Source organism: Erpetoichthys calabaricus, chromosome 8 (assembly GCF_900747795.2).
Source record: "Erpetoichthys calabaricus chromosome 8, fErpCal1.3, whole genome shotgun sequence".
Taxonomy (NCBI): Eukaryota; Metazoa; Chordata; class Cladistia; order Polypteriformes; family Polypteridae; genus Erpetoichthys; species Erpetoichthys calabaricus.
In genome coordinates, this window is record NC_041401.2 from 14,993,269 (window position 1) to 15,006,635 (window position 13,367).

Genomic DNA, 13,367 nt, shown 5'->3' on the forward strand with positions numbered 1-13,367 from the left:
GTGTCTGCATCCACCTTATTTGCCAGATCTGGCACCGTGCGACTTCTGGCTGTTCCCTAAATTGAAAAATGACCAGGAAAGGCAAACGATTTCAATCCATTGAGGACATCCAGGCAGCCACGACAGCCCAACTAAAGACACTCTTGAAAGAAAACTACCAGAACTGCTTCGCAAAGTGGCAGGAGTGTTGGGATAAGTGTATTCGAAGTGGAGCAGAGTACTTTGAGGGGACTAGTAGTTGTAAATCTTTTACTGCAATAAGCGTTTCTTTTTTTAAAAACATTCACCATATTTTTTGATCACACCTCGTATATATATGTGTGTGTGTGTGTGTGTATATACGGTATATATATATATATATATATATACACTACTGGTTAAAAGTTTTAGAACAGCTCTGTTTTTCCTTAAAATTAATCCATTGAAATGCATAAATGACATAAAGTGGTGAAAAGGTAAGCAGTAAACTGCCAGAGGTTTAGAGGTTTGCTTAAACGTTTAATCATTAATAACAATAAGTAAAAAGAATTGGAGCATTTTGTTGTGGAAAATATTCCAATTTTATTTAAAGTTAGTTGCCAGCAGACCCCCATGACCCTGTGTTAGGATATAGCGGGTTGGATAATGACTGACTGAAAAACAGCACCACCGGTGGATCTCCTCCTGTGTGCTTATTCAAAAACCCAAAACCGTCAACTCCAAGGGGAGAGAATTCTTTCAGTTTCTAGACTGGCAGGCCCATTGCACGTGTAAATGTTTGCTTCTTCCAGTAGTCACTTAGCATAACCCGTTTGTAATTTCTGTCGTACCCCCAGAAACCAGAGAAACTGGGAAATGACAGCTTGCTTGTTTAATGGAGGAGTCAACTTAAAAGATGAATTTGGTTGGGATGAAAACCTGCAGACACAGGCCTCAGGACTGAACTTGAAAACCCCAGTCTAGACAGTATGAACCTGAAAAACGTAACAATTTTGCTTAATTTTTGTAAAATATGTAATTAAACCAGTGCATACAATATACATTTTGGGGCTTGTAAATATTAGTGCCATGTGTGAAATGTGTAAACTACAATACATTGTGAGTTAAGGTCATTTAGTGTGGTGTGCAACGTCAAACTTTACAGAATCACAGTTGGTCGGCTTGAATGCGTTTGTGTTTGTTTCCGTTTGTCAAACAAGCTGCTCAGAAAAGCTTTCTTTGTGATCATGTACCATATGAAAAATGCTGCACTTGTTAAATCATTGAATGACATCAATCTTTTTTTTCTTTTTATGGTAAATAACATTTCACAACTATCAAGTTCTGAACTGCTGTAAGACATCGAGATGGGCAAGGGAAGAAATGATTGGCAAGATTCGACGCTTCCTCGTGTTTTGGTAGGTCAGCCTTGTAAAACCCCCAGCAAACAGGCGCGCTGACGTTTGCAGATTCACCTTTTTCTTCTGCCTTATAAGCAGAGTACTGACACTTCTCACTTTGACTGCTGTTTTCATCAATGAGGAGGGGACAGTTGGTGTTTTCAGCCGTGTCCATCCCTCTTTTAGTAAACTGAATTGATGGGTAGGCAACCATGCTTAGCTGGCACAATTTAGCTAATTCCACAGACACAGCCACGCTACGCATATTGAATCTGCCTGCCTACTCCCTGCTCCCTGCACCTTTCCTAAAATCAGTGGTACCAGGGTGTTGTGCCGTGTTAGCCATTATGAATGTAGTGAGAAGTTAAGCAAAATGACCCCTTTTATTGGCTAACTAAAAAAGATTACATTATGCAATCTTTTGAGGTAACTCAGGCCCCTTCTTCAGTATACAGTCCTGTCTCCTCTCATACACCTCAGCCTATAAATATAACACCAGGTAATGTTGGTGGAAGAAATTCTCAGATGATTCTGCACTTATGGATATGTATTGATAAGGGGGATGAGACAGAGGAGTGGAAAACTTCATTTCTTGGTGCAGTACTAGGGTGTTGTACCATATTAGCCATTACAGATTGTAGCAGATAGAGGCGTGGTCCACCTCTTGAACCCTCAGGTACCACTCTGAACACCAGGTGAAAGTATAATCACTATTTATTTTACTATTAAACAGTGCACAAAGCACCCTCCACTCCACACTCATAAATCACAATAAACTCTTTTACAAAACCAATCCTCCTCGCTCAGACACTTCGCCCTCCTACCTCCCAGCTCAGCTCAGTGTCTGGGCTTTCCCACAGTCCTTTTATACACCCTGACCCGGAGGTGTTCCTGCCCAATCAGTCCACAGTTCCTTATTCCTTCCGAGTCAGGGTAAACAGTCCTTTTCTTCAACCCGGGAGCACGTCGTTCCTTCCTGTCACGTGACCGTGGCGTACTCCCGGGTTATAGGGTACATAAGAGCCCACGAGCCCCCCTACAGCGACTCCCGGTGGCCCCCAAGGTATCCAGCAGGGCTATGTATAAACACTACATATTCCATGAGGCCCTGCTGGAACTCGGGGCACGATCATGCTGTCGGGAGAGCTCCACCTGGCGGCCTGGGGGTGAGGGCTGGAATATGTAGCCGGCCATCCATCACAGGATGTAGTGAGAAGTCAAGCCAAGTGTCCCCTTTTATTGGCTAACTAGAAAGCTTACAAAAAGATTATAAAGTCGGTGTAAAGCAGTTTCAGGTACATTGACATGTACTAACATAACCTTATTTTGGGTAATGCGGATACAGTACTATTTTAAAAATTTGGTAGCCCAGCGCTGTTTTTTATTACTGGTATATAATCCCATGTAACACTAGCCCGGCCTTCCCTTTGAGCAGCGGTGATCAGAGTCGGTCCTGGTGGGCTGCCATGGCACCCTATTTCTGTTCTAACCCAATAAGAAGCCAGTCCTTGCTGGTTAAAGAGACTCTCCTATTTAATTTTATGACTTGTTTGTGTGTTCATTCTGCCACTTTTGGTTCATAAAGTTTGGACTAAATGAGTGTAGAGAAAATCCGAGCAAAATGACACCTCTTATTGGCTAACTAAAAAAGATTTTCTCTACATTCATAATGGCTAACAAGGTACAACACCCTAGTACTACAGACTAAATGAGATAAGTAATTCTCCATCCTGAATTTCTTTTCCTCTTTGTTTCTTTCCAAATGTCTTATTCGGTGTGTTGTAGGAGTTGGTGTCCCTTTTGTCATTTGCTTTCTCATTGTCAGTTGGCAGCCAGTTAAGAAAACAAGTAAAACAAATGATGAATGCAGCTGTTAAAAGACTGAAAGAAGCACTGGACACAAGGCAGGAATAATTCCTGGACAAGAGTGCCTGTCCATTGCAGACTGTGCACACACAATTTAACAATCGGGTCAGGTCAGGTTGAGGGGGTATGCACCGGTACAGTGCGCTGTCGCACCCACCACACGACGAAACAGCTCGGGATCCTGGTTGGACTCACAGTCCAGTCCCACCCTCCGGAAATGACCCTGTATCTGCCGCAGCCAGGTGTTATGTGGGCGTCCCCTTGTGGTATAGCGGGTCCACGGCTCAGAAGGAAAGGCCTGTTTTTAAATAAATGATTGCTGCACTCGCGGCTTAAAGAGGCGACGTGGTAGTGTGGCCAGAGCGGTTCTTGGGCGCTTCATGCAGTGGGTGTTTCCTCACTTAAGTGCACAGGTGAGGAATCATCCACATCCGTAATTGATGCCAGGAACTGCTCATCGCCACACCTGAACCACGTCTCCATTGTATATAGTAGGAGCGCAAGTGCCGAGGGGGAAGAAAGACAAAAAGGATTGGAGTGAACGGAGGTTAAGAGGAGAAAGAAGACGCTGGAAGTGAAGGAGCCGGAGAGAGAGATAGTGAGAAATAGAGGGAGGGAGAGGGAGAGGGAGAGGGCAAGAGGGAAAGAGAAAGCGTGAGAGAGAGAGAGCAGACTCACTGGTGTTGGCAGGCAGCTGAGAGAAGTGAGCCCTAGTCGGTCCTGCTGAGCGCTTGTGAAGAGCAGGAGTGACTGGCTAGTGGTTGGCTTGCCGCATAAGTTCACAGAAGTCTGGAACTTTGAGGTGAAAGCCCCAGTGTGAGCACCCTGGTCGCTTGGGAGCCAAACATTGCCAGGGACCGAAAGGCTTACAGCTGCAGGTAGGGCAACTCCCCTGATGCAGGTCCCAGAAGGGAGAAGCAGGGGAGCCGCCAGTAGCAAGAAGGCAGCGGGTTTTTGTTTTTAAAAGGATTGCTTCCAGCCATTGTTTTAACCGCGGTTTTGAAAGGATCTCTTTTGGATTTTAACCTCCACTTTTTTACTTGCTTTTAACAGTTTGTTTATTTATTGACATTGTTGATTGCACTACACTTTAGGCACTGTTTTTGCTTTTGATTGTTTTTAAGAAAAGCGCGTTTGCACTTTGCACAATCCCCTTGCTTCGTTGAGTCCTCACTGTCCAGATCATCAGGTTACATTACTGACGGTGTTGGGTATAAAGAGGCTCCCAAAAGTAAAGTGGGAACATGAAGCAGAACCCGCATCGTCACACCCCTTGGCTTGGTCCAGCCACTCGGATCCTAAACAATGAGCAGTATCACCCTCGGATAATCGCGCCACATGGCTGTAATGCCGTAACTGACGCTCCTTCACAATGAAGGCCTCCATGAGCAACCACTTGACAAAAAGTCAAACCAGCAAGGATTCTCCAAAGAGACACAGTACTGAAGGAGTCCAGACTTCATCTCAGGTCACTGGATGGCGTCCATGTCTCACAACCATATAGCAAGACAGAAGGCACCAGGACTCTAAAGACTTGGACCTTCGTCCTTTTGCAGATATGGGGAGCGCCACACACCTTTTCCAGCAAACTCATGACCCCCTACCATGCTGTCCCAATTCGTCTACTGACTTCATAGGAAGAGCCACCAGAAACATGAATGTCACTGCCGAGGTATCAGTTTTTGGACTGCAGGAGGAAACCAGAACACCCGGTGGAAAACCATGGAGCCATGGAGAACATGCAAACCCCCACAAAGGGAGCACCCAGGATGTGAACCACGACCTTCTTACTGTGAGGCTGCCCATTAACTAAAATGAAGCAGAGCAGGCGCTGATAGAGCTTAATGCCACAGCCACCACATGACAAACCACCTCAGGAACCCCAGATTAGGACCCGAGTGGAGCCATGCAACAGGTGACACCTCAGCACCACACTAGTTCAGATGGAGTGGAACCAGTGTGAGATTTTTTGTGGTGGCTGGAGTGCCAATTCTGCCACCATCCCCCAGGTTTTTCTCTGCAGGTTGGAGGGCCTACATGCAGGGCTGGATGCAGATTAACGTCATACCGAGGATGGAGCAATTGCAGGTTAAGGGCTTTGCTCAAGGACCCAAAGGAGTAGAGTCCCTTTTGGCATTTACGGGATTCGAACCGGCAGGCTTCCGATTGCCAGTGCAGATCCCTAGCCTCAGAGCCACCACTCCACTAAAATGAGGAAGACAGAAAAATGCAGATGGAGCCGTAATCGCTTCAGCAACAGTAAATGGCATCCAACTGAGCAGATGGGTTGGAACAAAAACCTGCAGCCGCCCTGCCAGGGCTATCCTGCCTTAGAGTGTGTTAAGCTGCCCTCGGTGCCCCTCTACTTTAGATGGCTTGCTGCATTTCCTCATGTGATATTGGATGGTCATTGTATACCCTTTCATATGACATTTGTGTCTGAGCTGTAACAGCAACTGCCCACCCCTGACCCCCCCCCCCCATTTCCACCACCTATGCCTGACCATCACTCCGAGGTATTTAAAACAGGGGCTGTGCCAGCCTCCTCGGCCGTGTGGTGTGCATAAAGCGTAAGTCTTAGCTAAAACATCTCTTGTGGCAGATGTCCCTTGGATTTACTTCTTCTTGGAGTCAAACCAGCAGGCCCCTGATGACCGTTGGACGTTACTGACGAGCCATGAATGCGGTGTTTCAAAGTCTCCTTTGCAAGTGTCTGCCACTTTTTCTCTCGTTATTAGGTAGGACTTTTAAACCTTAACATTCGATTATCATTCTGTGATTATCTTTACCTTTTTAGCACCTTGCAAGGCTGGATTATGACCTACTACATTTGTAATTTTTGCCCAGGTGTATTCTGTTCATTTTTGTTTCTAGGAAAATTAGATTATTTGCTGAATAACAAATTATTGAGAAAATTAACTCTTTGTGCAGAGTCACCAAGGACGGGGTGGTTGTTCTTTAGCCACCTGGTTGTTCTTTAGCCACCTAATTTGAGGGGGGGACAAAAACCTGGAAAAGTTAAAGACATGAGTTGTAATATCAGCCATTCACTTTCTGAGTCGGTTATCTCTGCCACCGAGTTTGGGGGAAGTTGAATTAAACCTGGCAGCCCGGGTACAGGGCAGAAAGCAACCCTGGATGGGGGCACCAGCCCATCACAGGCTGTAATGTTAAGTACTTTTGTAGAAAAAAATAACTTAAGAAATGTAAGGAAAAAAAATGTATGTAGAGAAATAAACCTGTGAGTAGCTGAGTATCCTTCCTACCATGGTCCAGAAGCGTTACTCTGTTGTTAAAATAACGATGGCTGCTGAGTGACGGGTACAGATGTGAGTTTTGGCTTATTAATAATTCTGCTTCTGGCATGCAGCGAAACGGAAACAACACCGAGTAATTGGAACTGTCAAATGGAAAATCTGAAAGGCCTTGCAGCACGTTTGTCTGGTCAAAGACTTACAGTGCATCCGGAAAGTATTTACAGCGCATCACTTTTTCCACATTTTGTTATGTTACAGCCTTATTCCAAAATGGATTAAATTCATTTTTTTCCTCAGAATTCTACACACAACACCCCATAATGACAACGTGAAAAAAGTTTACTTGAGGTTTTTGCAAATTTATTAAAAATAAAAAAATTGAGAAAGCACATGTACATAAGTATTCACAGCCTTTGCCGTGAAGCTCGAAATTGAGCTCAGGTGCATCCTGTTTCCCCTGATCATCCTTGAGATGTTTCTGCAGCTTAATTGGAGTCCACCTGTGGTAAATTCAGTTGACTGGACATGATTTGGAAAGGCACACACCTGTCTATATAAGGTCCCACAGTTGACAGTTCATGTCAGAGCACAAACCAAGCATGAAGTCAAAGGAACTGTCTGTAGACCTCCAAGAAAAGGATTGTCTTGAGGCACAAATCTGGGGAAGGTTACAGAAAAACTTCTGCTGCTTTGAAGGTCCCAATGAGCACAGTGGCCTCCATCATCTGTAAGTGGAAGAAGTTCGAAACCACCAGGACTCTTCCTAGAGCTGGCCGGCCATCTAAATGAGTGATCGGGGGAGAAGGGCCTTAGTCAGGGAGGTGACCAAGAACGCTGTGAATACTTTCTGGATGCACTTTATGAATGTAAAAAGCCATCTGCCTTGGTCACCCGGGCCTTCAGTCCCCCTTCCTTCAAGGTCATCCAAGTTTTGAAAGGAGACACCAACAGTCTGGTGCCCTCTGGAACGGAAATGTCTATCATGTATAAAATATCTGAAATAGTCTGTCTGAGTGTCTGCCAGCATTAAAGCAACAGCAATCGGTGACAGCAGAAAGGAGGTAAAATAAATCAAAACATGCAGCGCGTTGGCCAAAAGTAACTCATGGACAGAGAGAGATGACATTTCCCAAGTGGGTGAACCACAGACAAACACCACATGGCATTCTGTGTGAAGAAAAAGAAAGATGGTATTGAAAACCTTCAGCAATTATGCTTAGCTGCTCTACTGTGACTCTGATACTCCTCGGGTATATCACTGACATGTTGACCCATGTGCCATCTTCACAAATTAGAGCAAAACAAGTGAGACTTTATTGTATGTGGCCTCTTTCTAGTCAAAACATACCTTATGGCCAAACGTGTGTCTACCCCCCTCCAAATAATTGAGCTTAGGTGTTAACAGGTGTGTAGGATTTAGACCTAGCTGGGCAGTCTCCATTGACAAACACTCACTAAATGTGGCACTGTCACAGGATGGCACCTTTGCCATAAGTCAGTATATGAAATTTCTGCTCTGCTAGTTCTGCAGTGGTCAACTGTAGGTGTGCTGTTATTGTGAACGACGGCATCGAGGAACAACAGCAGCTCAGCTATGAAGTGGTAGTTCATGCAGAACGGGGCTGTGGTGTGTTGACGCATGTCAAACGGTCTCTCCTCTGGGTCATCTCTTCACAACAAGACTTCCAACTACAAGAACTGAGCGTTCATGAAGTGGGTTTCCATGGCTGAAGCCAATCAGGTCTTCTCATCCACCCATCGGCATCTGATCTCACAAATGATCTTTTGGTTGAATGGGCACTCATTCCCACAGATGTTCTCCAAAGTCTTTTGGAAAGAAGGGTGGAGGCTGTTATAATTGCTACACAACTGGGGCAACTCCATATTAACTCTTTCCGGGTGGATGTCGACTTTTGGGTTGAGGGGAGATGATGACTAAAGTTGACATCCGTGGGTAGAAGGTGATAATCAGTTGTAAATGTTGACAAAACTCACCATTACTTTCTAGGTAGGCCGTCCTTGCTGGGAGGAACGTCAAATGCCTGCAGGTGCGCGAGTAGCGTAAACAGTACCTAGAATGGCATCAACATCTGGTGAGAGAGCAAAGCGAATGCACAAAGCAAAACAACTCGGTGGATGACGTTTTACTTTTATTTTATTATTTTGAATTGGACTCTGACTTGTCAGACTCCAGTTTTGGTGTAGGTGATCCGGAGATTGATATCTAAAATGAAAGTGAGGTACAGGTCCCCAGCTGATCTGCCGTCGCCACCCATATGCACCGGCTGACACTGAGATGGCTAACATGCTGAAATAAGGCACTGCATATAGCAACAGATGTTTTACATTGATATATGTGAAAAACTATTGCTTTGTATGCTTTTCAGAAAATTGAGTTTTTTGGAAAAATATTCAGTACGGAAGCTGAGAGAGGACGTGCACTAACATTATTTTTTTATAAATTGTTTCCTCGAGACTAATTTAATTGAGATAACAGAATAATTTTATCGAAATGTCAAGAAAACGAAAATTTGTTTTCTTGAGATAACGGAATAATTTTATTGCGATCTTGAGAAAGCGAAACTTAACCTTTGCTTCTGGCATCAGGCTCGCTTAGATTGCGACACCTATACAGCTGAAGCCTTGCTAACCGTCTTCTTAAATGATGGACACTAACGTTATTATGTTCTAAACTAAGGCATAAACATTTTTCAGCTGCGTCAGCCCTTGATAGAACAAAAATGTGATACGCTGATCAATACAGTTCTGCTCTTCTGCCCATTCAAACAGGACGTGGCTTCAATAAGCGAAACATTAAACGTTTGATACAATTATTTCATAATTTCGAGAAAACAAGATCTTTTGTTTTATCAAGATCTCGATAAACTTATTCTATTATCTCGAGAAAACAAAGTTCGTTTTCTCAAGATCTTAATAAAATGAGTCTGTTATCTTGAGGAAACAATTAAAAAAAATAACAATATTGCAAATCCTCTATCGGCTTCCATAGTTCAGCCCTGGGAGAAAAGGAAAAAAAAATCAGCCCTAAAAGAGTTAATAACCGCGTACAAGCTCGTGTGTGTGGTGGTCTGGTGTCCACAAACTTTTGGCTGTATAGTGTACAGTGTACATACAACAAATGTGTCTGTCCAGTTTTTTTTTTTTTTTTATTTTATTTTGACAATTGGAGCATGGGTAACGTAAGGGACTCGTTCAGGGACATGTGTTGGGGTGGCGTGGTGGTAGGAGCAAATCCAGCCAGCGCTTTAGAGCTCAGTGTTGCAGTCACACTGCCTGCAAGGAGCACTAGGAACAAGTCACCTTTTTATTATAAAGGTTTTCATTCCTGTGGTGCACCATGAGATACGTGTGTTATGACTTTATAAGTGGTCATTATTGACACAGATATTGAAGAGAATTTTATTGTAATGCCATGTAATTATTACTTTTCGATTTTTTCACCCCTTAAAACATTTTTGGAAACCATTTTCTGTGAGGTTTGTTGGATATTATCAGTTAGGCTCTCTAGTTTAATGACAGGCCTGGTTTGTTTATTTATTTATCCCAAGAGGGAAGTTTAGCTTTTTAACAGAAACTCAGGAATTATTATAAACAACTCTAATTTACACCAAGAATTACAAAAAAAGAAAAGTACCTTTAGGTAAAGGTAAGAGAGTCCTCATAATGAGGCCTTATAAAGGTGTGTGGCTGTAAAGATGATGAAGCCCCAGTCATGTCTCTTTACACACCTCTGCTGAATAACTGATTGTGTAAAAGTCCTCTGAGCTAGTGTGTCAATTAGAGCGGTGCTTCCCAAACTTGTTCCTGCAGGTTTTTGCTCCAACCAACTTCCGTTTTTCATTGGACTCTTACCCTAATTAAGTGAGTCGTTATTTCCCAGTTTCTGTGTTTTGGAATCAATGTAGAAATTACAAACTAAGCTTGGTAGATTACATTTTATTAAAATGTAATAAGCATTTATATGGGGAATATGTAGGTTTATTTTTTTAACTCGTTAACAGTACTTAGGAGAGATGGCAGTGGAGTTTTTAACCAGATTGTTTAATGAAATCTTGGAAAGTAAGAGGATGCCTGAGGAGTGGAGAAGTGTACTGGTGCTGATATTTAAGAATAAGGGAGATGTGCAGGACTGCAGTAACCACAGGGGGATAAAATTGATGAGCAACAGCATGACGTTATGGGAAAGAGTAGTGGAAGCTAGGTTAAGAAGTGAGGTGATGATTAGTGAGAAGCAGTATGGTTTCATGTCAAGAAAGAGCACCACAGATGTGATGTTTGCTCTGAGGATGTTGATGGAGAAGTTTAGAGAAGGCCAGAAGGAGTTGCATTGCGTCTTTGTGGACCTGGAGAAACCAAATGACAGGGTGCCTTGAGAGGAGCTGTGGTATTGTATGAGGAAGTCAGGAGTTGTACAGGATATGTATGAGGGAAGTGTGACCATGGTGAGGTCTGTGGTAGGAGTGACGGAGATGGTATTACATCAGGGATCAGCTCTGAGCCCTTTCTTATTTGCAGTGGTGATGGACAGGTTGACAGACAAGATTAGACAGGAGTCCCCGTGGACTATGATGTTTGCTGATGACATTGTGATCTGTAGCAACAGTAGGGAGCAGGTTGAGGAGACCCTGGAGAGGTGGATATCTGCTCTAGAGAGGAGAGGAATGAAGGTCAGTAGGAACAAGACAGAATACATGTGTGTGAATGACAGGGAGGTCAGCAGAATGGTGAGGATGAAGGGAGTAGAGTTGGCGAAGGTGGATGAGTTTAAATACTTGGGATCAACAGTACAGAGTAATGGGGATTGTGGAAGAGAAGTGAAGAGGAGAATGCAGGCAGGGTGGAGTGGGTGGAGAAGAGTGTCAGGAGTGATCTGTGACAGACGGGTATCAGCAAGAGTGACAGGGAAGGTCTACAGGACGGTAGTGAGACCAGCTATGTTATAGCTGGAGGTGGCAGAGTTAAAGAGGCTAAGAAATTAGAGGACATTAGAGGATTAGAAATGAGGACATTAGAGGGTCAGCTCAAGTTGGACGGTTGGGAGACAAAGCCAGAGAGGCGAGATTGCGTTGGTTTGGACATGTGCAGAGAAGAGATGCTGAGTATATTGAGAGAAAAATGTTAAAGATAGAGCTGCCAGGCAAGAGGAGAAGAGGAAGACCTAAGAGAAGGTTTATGGATATGGTGAGAGAGGACATGCATGTGATGGGTGTAACAGAACAAGATGACAAGGACAGGAAGAGATGGAAAAAGTTGATCTGCTGTGGCAACCCCTAATGGGAGCAGCAGAAAGAAGAAGAAAAAGGATTACTTTCGTGATGAAATGTGTTAAAGCATGTATGTTACATTTGACACATACAGTGCATCTGGAAAGTATTCACAGCGCATCACTTTTTCCACATTTTGTTATGTTACAGCCTTATTCCAAAATGGATTAAATTCATTTTTTCCTCAGAATTCTACACACAACACCCCATAATGACAACGTGAAAAAAGTTTACTTGAGGTTTTTGCAAATTTATTAAAAATAAAAAAATTGAGAAAGCACATGTACATAAGTATTCACAGCCTTTGCTCAATACTTTGTCGATGCACCTTTGGCAGCAATTACAGCCTCAAGTCTTGTTGAATATGATGCCACAAGTATTGGTATTCTATGGCAAATGCCAATTGAGCTCCACAGTGCCAGGTGGGCAGTTAGCACAGGGCCCACTAGATGATGTCGGGCCCTCAGGCCACCCTCATTAAGTCTGTTTCTGATTGTTTGGTCAGAGACATTCACACCAGTGACCTGCCTGCTGGAGGTCATTTTGTAGGCTCTGCCAGTGCTCATCCTGTTCCTCTTTGCCCAAAGTAGCAGATACTGGTGGGTCCTGCTGATGGGTTAAGGACCTTCTACGAGGGGCCCTGTCCAGCTCTCCTACAGTAACTGCCTGTCTCCTAGAATCTTCTCCATGCCCTTCAGACTGTGCTGGGAGACACAGCAAACCTTCTGGCAATGGCACGTATTGATGTGCCATCCTGGAGAAGCTGGACTAGCTGTGCCACCAAACTCTGTAGGGTCCAGGTATGGCCTCATGCTACTAGTAGTGACGCTGACCGTAGACACATGCAAAACGAGTGACAAAACAGATGAGGAGCGAAAAATGTCAGTTGCCTCCCTCCACCTGTTAAACCATTCATTCCTGTTTTGGGTATCATCTCATTGTTGCCCCTCTAGTGCACCAAAGCAGCTGAAACTGATGAACAGGCCCCTCTGCTACTTCACTGACCACATCAATAGCCCACACGTTTCACTGACTTGATGCTATACTCGGATTACAAAGTGTTCCTTTCATTTGTTTGAGCAGCGTAGTTACCCCCCTTTTCTTTGACACCCACTGCACGCCCAACCTACTTGGAAAGGGGGTCTCTCTTTGAGCTAACTTTCCCAAGGTTTCTTCTCTTTTCTCCCTTCAAGGTTATTTTCTTGTCGTCTGAGAGAGTCAAGGCTGGGGGGGCTGTCAAAAGGCAGGGCCCGTTAAAGGCCATTGCGGTACTCCTTGTGTGATTTTGGGCTACACAAAAATAAATTGTATTTTTTTCTAGGTGTTTTCTATTGTTAATTATAAGGAATTAAATGCAGGAGGTAAAACTGTGAGATCTGAGTGCATAAAAGGAAGTTTGAAACTTGCATTGTGAAGGGAATTAGTAGAGTGAGCTGACAATTTACAATGAATTCTTCCAACAAGAACACGGGGAACACAGTTGGAAACTCGTTAAGTGCCAATTTTGCACAAACGTCGGAAACGTTTTCTTCCCAGAGAGCCATAGACACATGAAATAAGTTACCACATATTCTGGGAGACAGTAGGACTTTGGGGAGCTT

At 43.8% G+C, this 13,367-nt stretch overlaps 2 protein-coding genes across 3 annotated transcripts in view; both read left to right on the forward strand.

Annotated features, from left to right (window-relative positions):
- Nucleotides 1–5,751: 5,751 nt before the first annotated feature.
- The window catches only part of LOC114655349 (cholinergic receptor, nicotinic, alpha 1 (muscle)), a 156,799-nt gene continuing 149,183 nt past the window's right edge, over nt 5,752–13,367 (forward strand). The window contains exon 1 of one of the 2 annotated variants that reach the window (XM_028806259.2): nt 5,752–5,880. The gene's annotated coding sequence lies outside the window, so the exon portion shown is untranslated. Of the gene's footprint in view, nt 5,888–13,367 lie in introns of both variants that reach the window. The other variant, XM_051930668.1, reaches the window with a different exon arrangement.
- Nucleotides 5,874–13,367, forward strand: part of LOC114656481 (acetylcholine receptor subunit alpha-like) — a 77,844-nt gene continuing 70,350 nt past the window's right edge. The window contains exon 1 of the mRNA XM_051930669.1: nt 5,874–5,962. Within this exon, the coding sequence (XP_051786629.1) occupies nt 5,902–5,962 (61 nt within the window). The 5' untranslated portion in view covers nt 5,874–5,901. The remainder of the gene's footprint in view (nt 5,963–13,367) is intronic.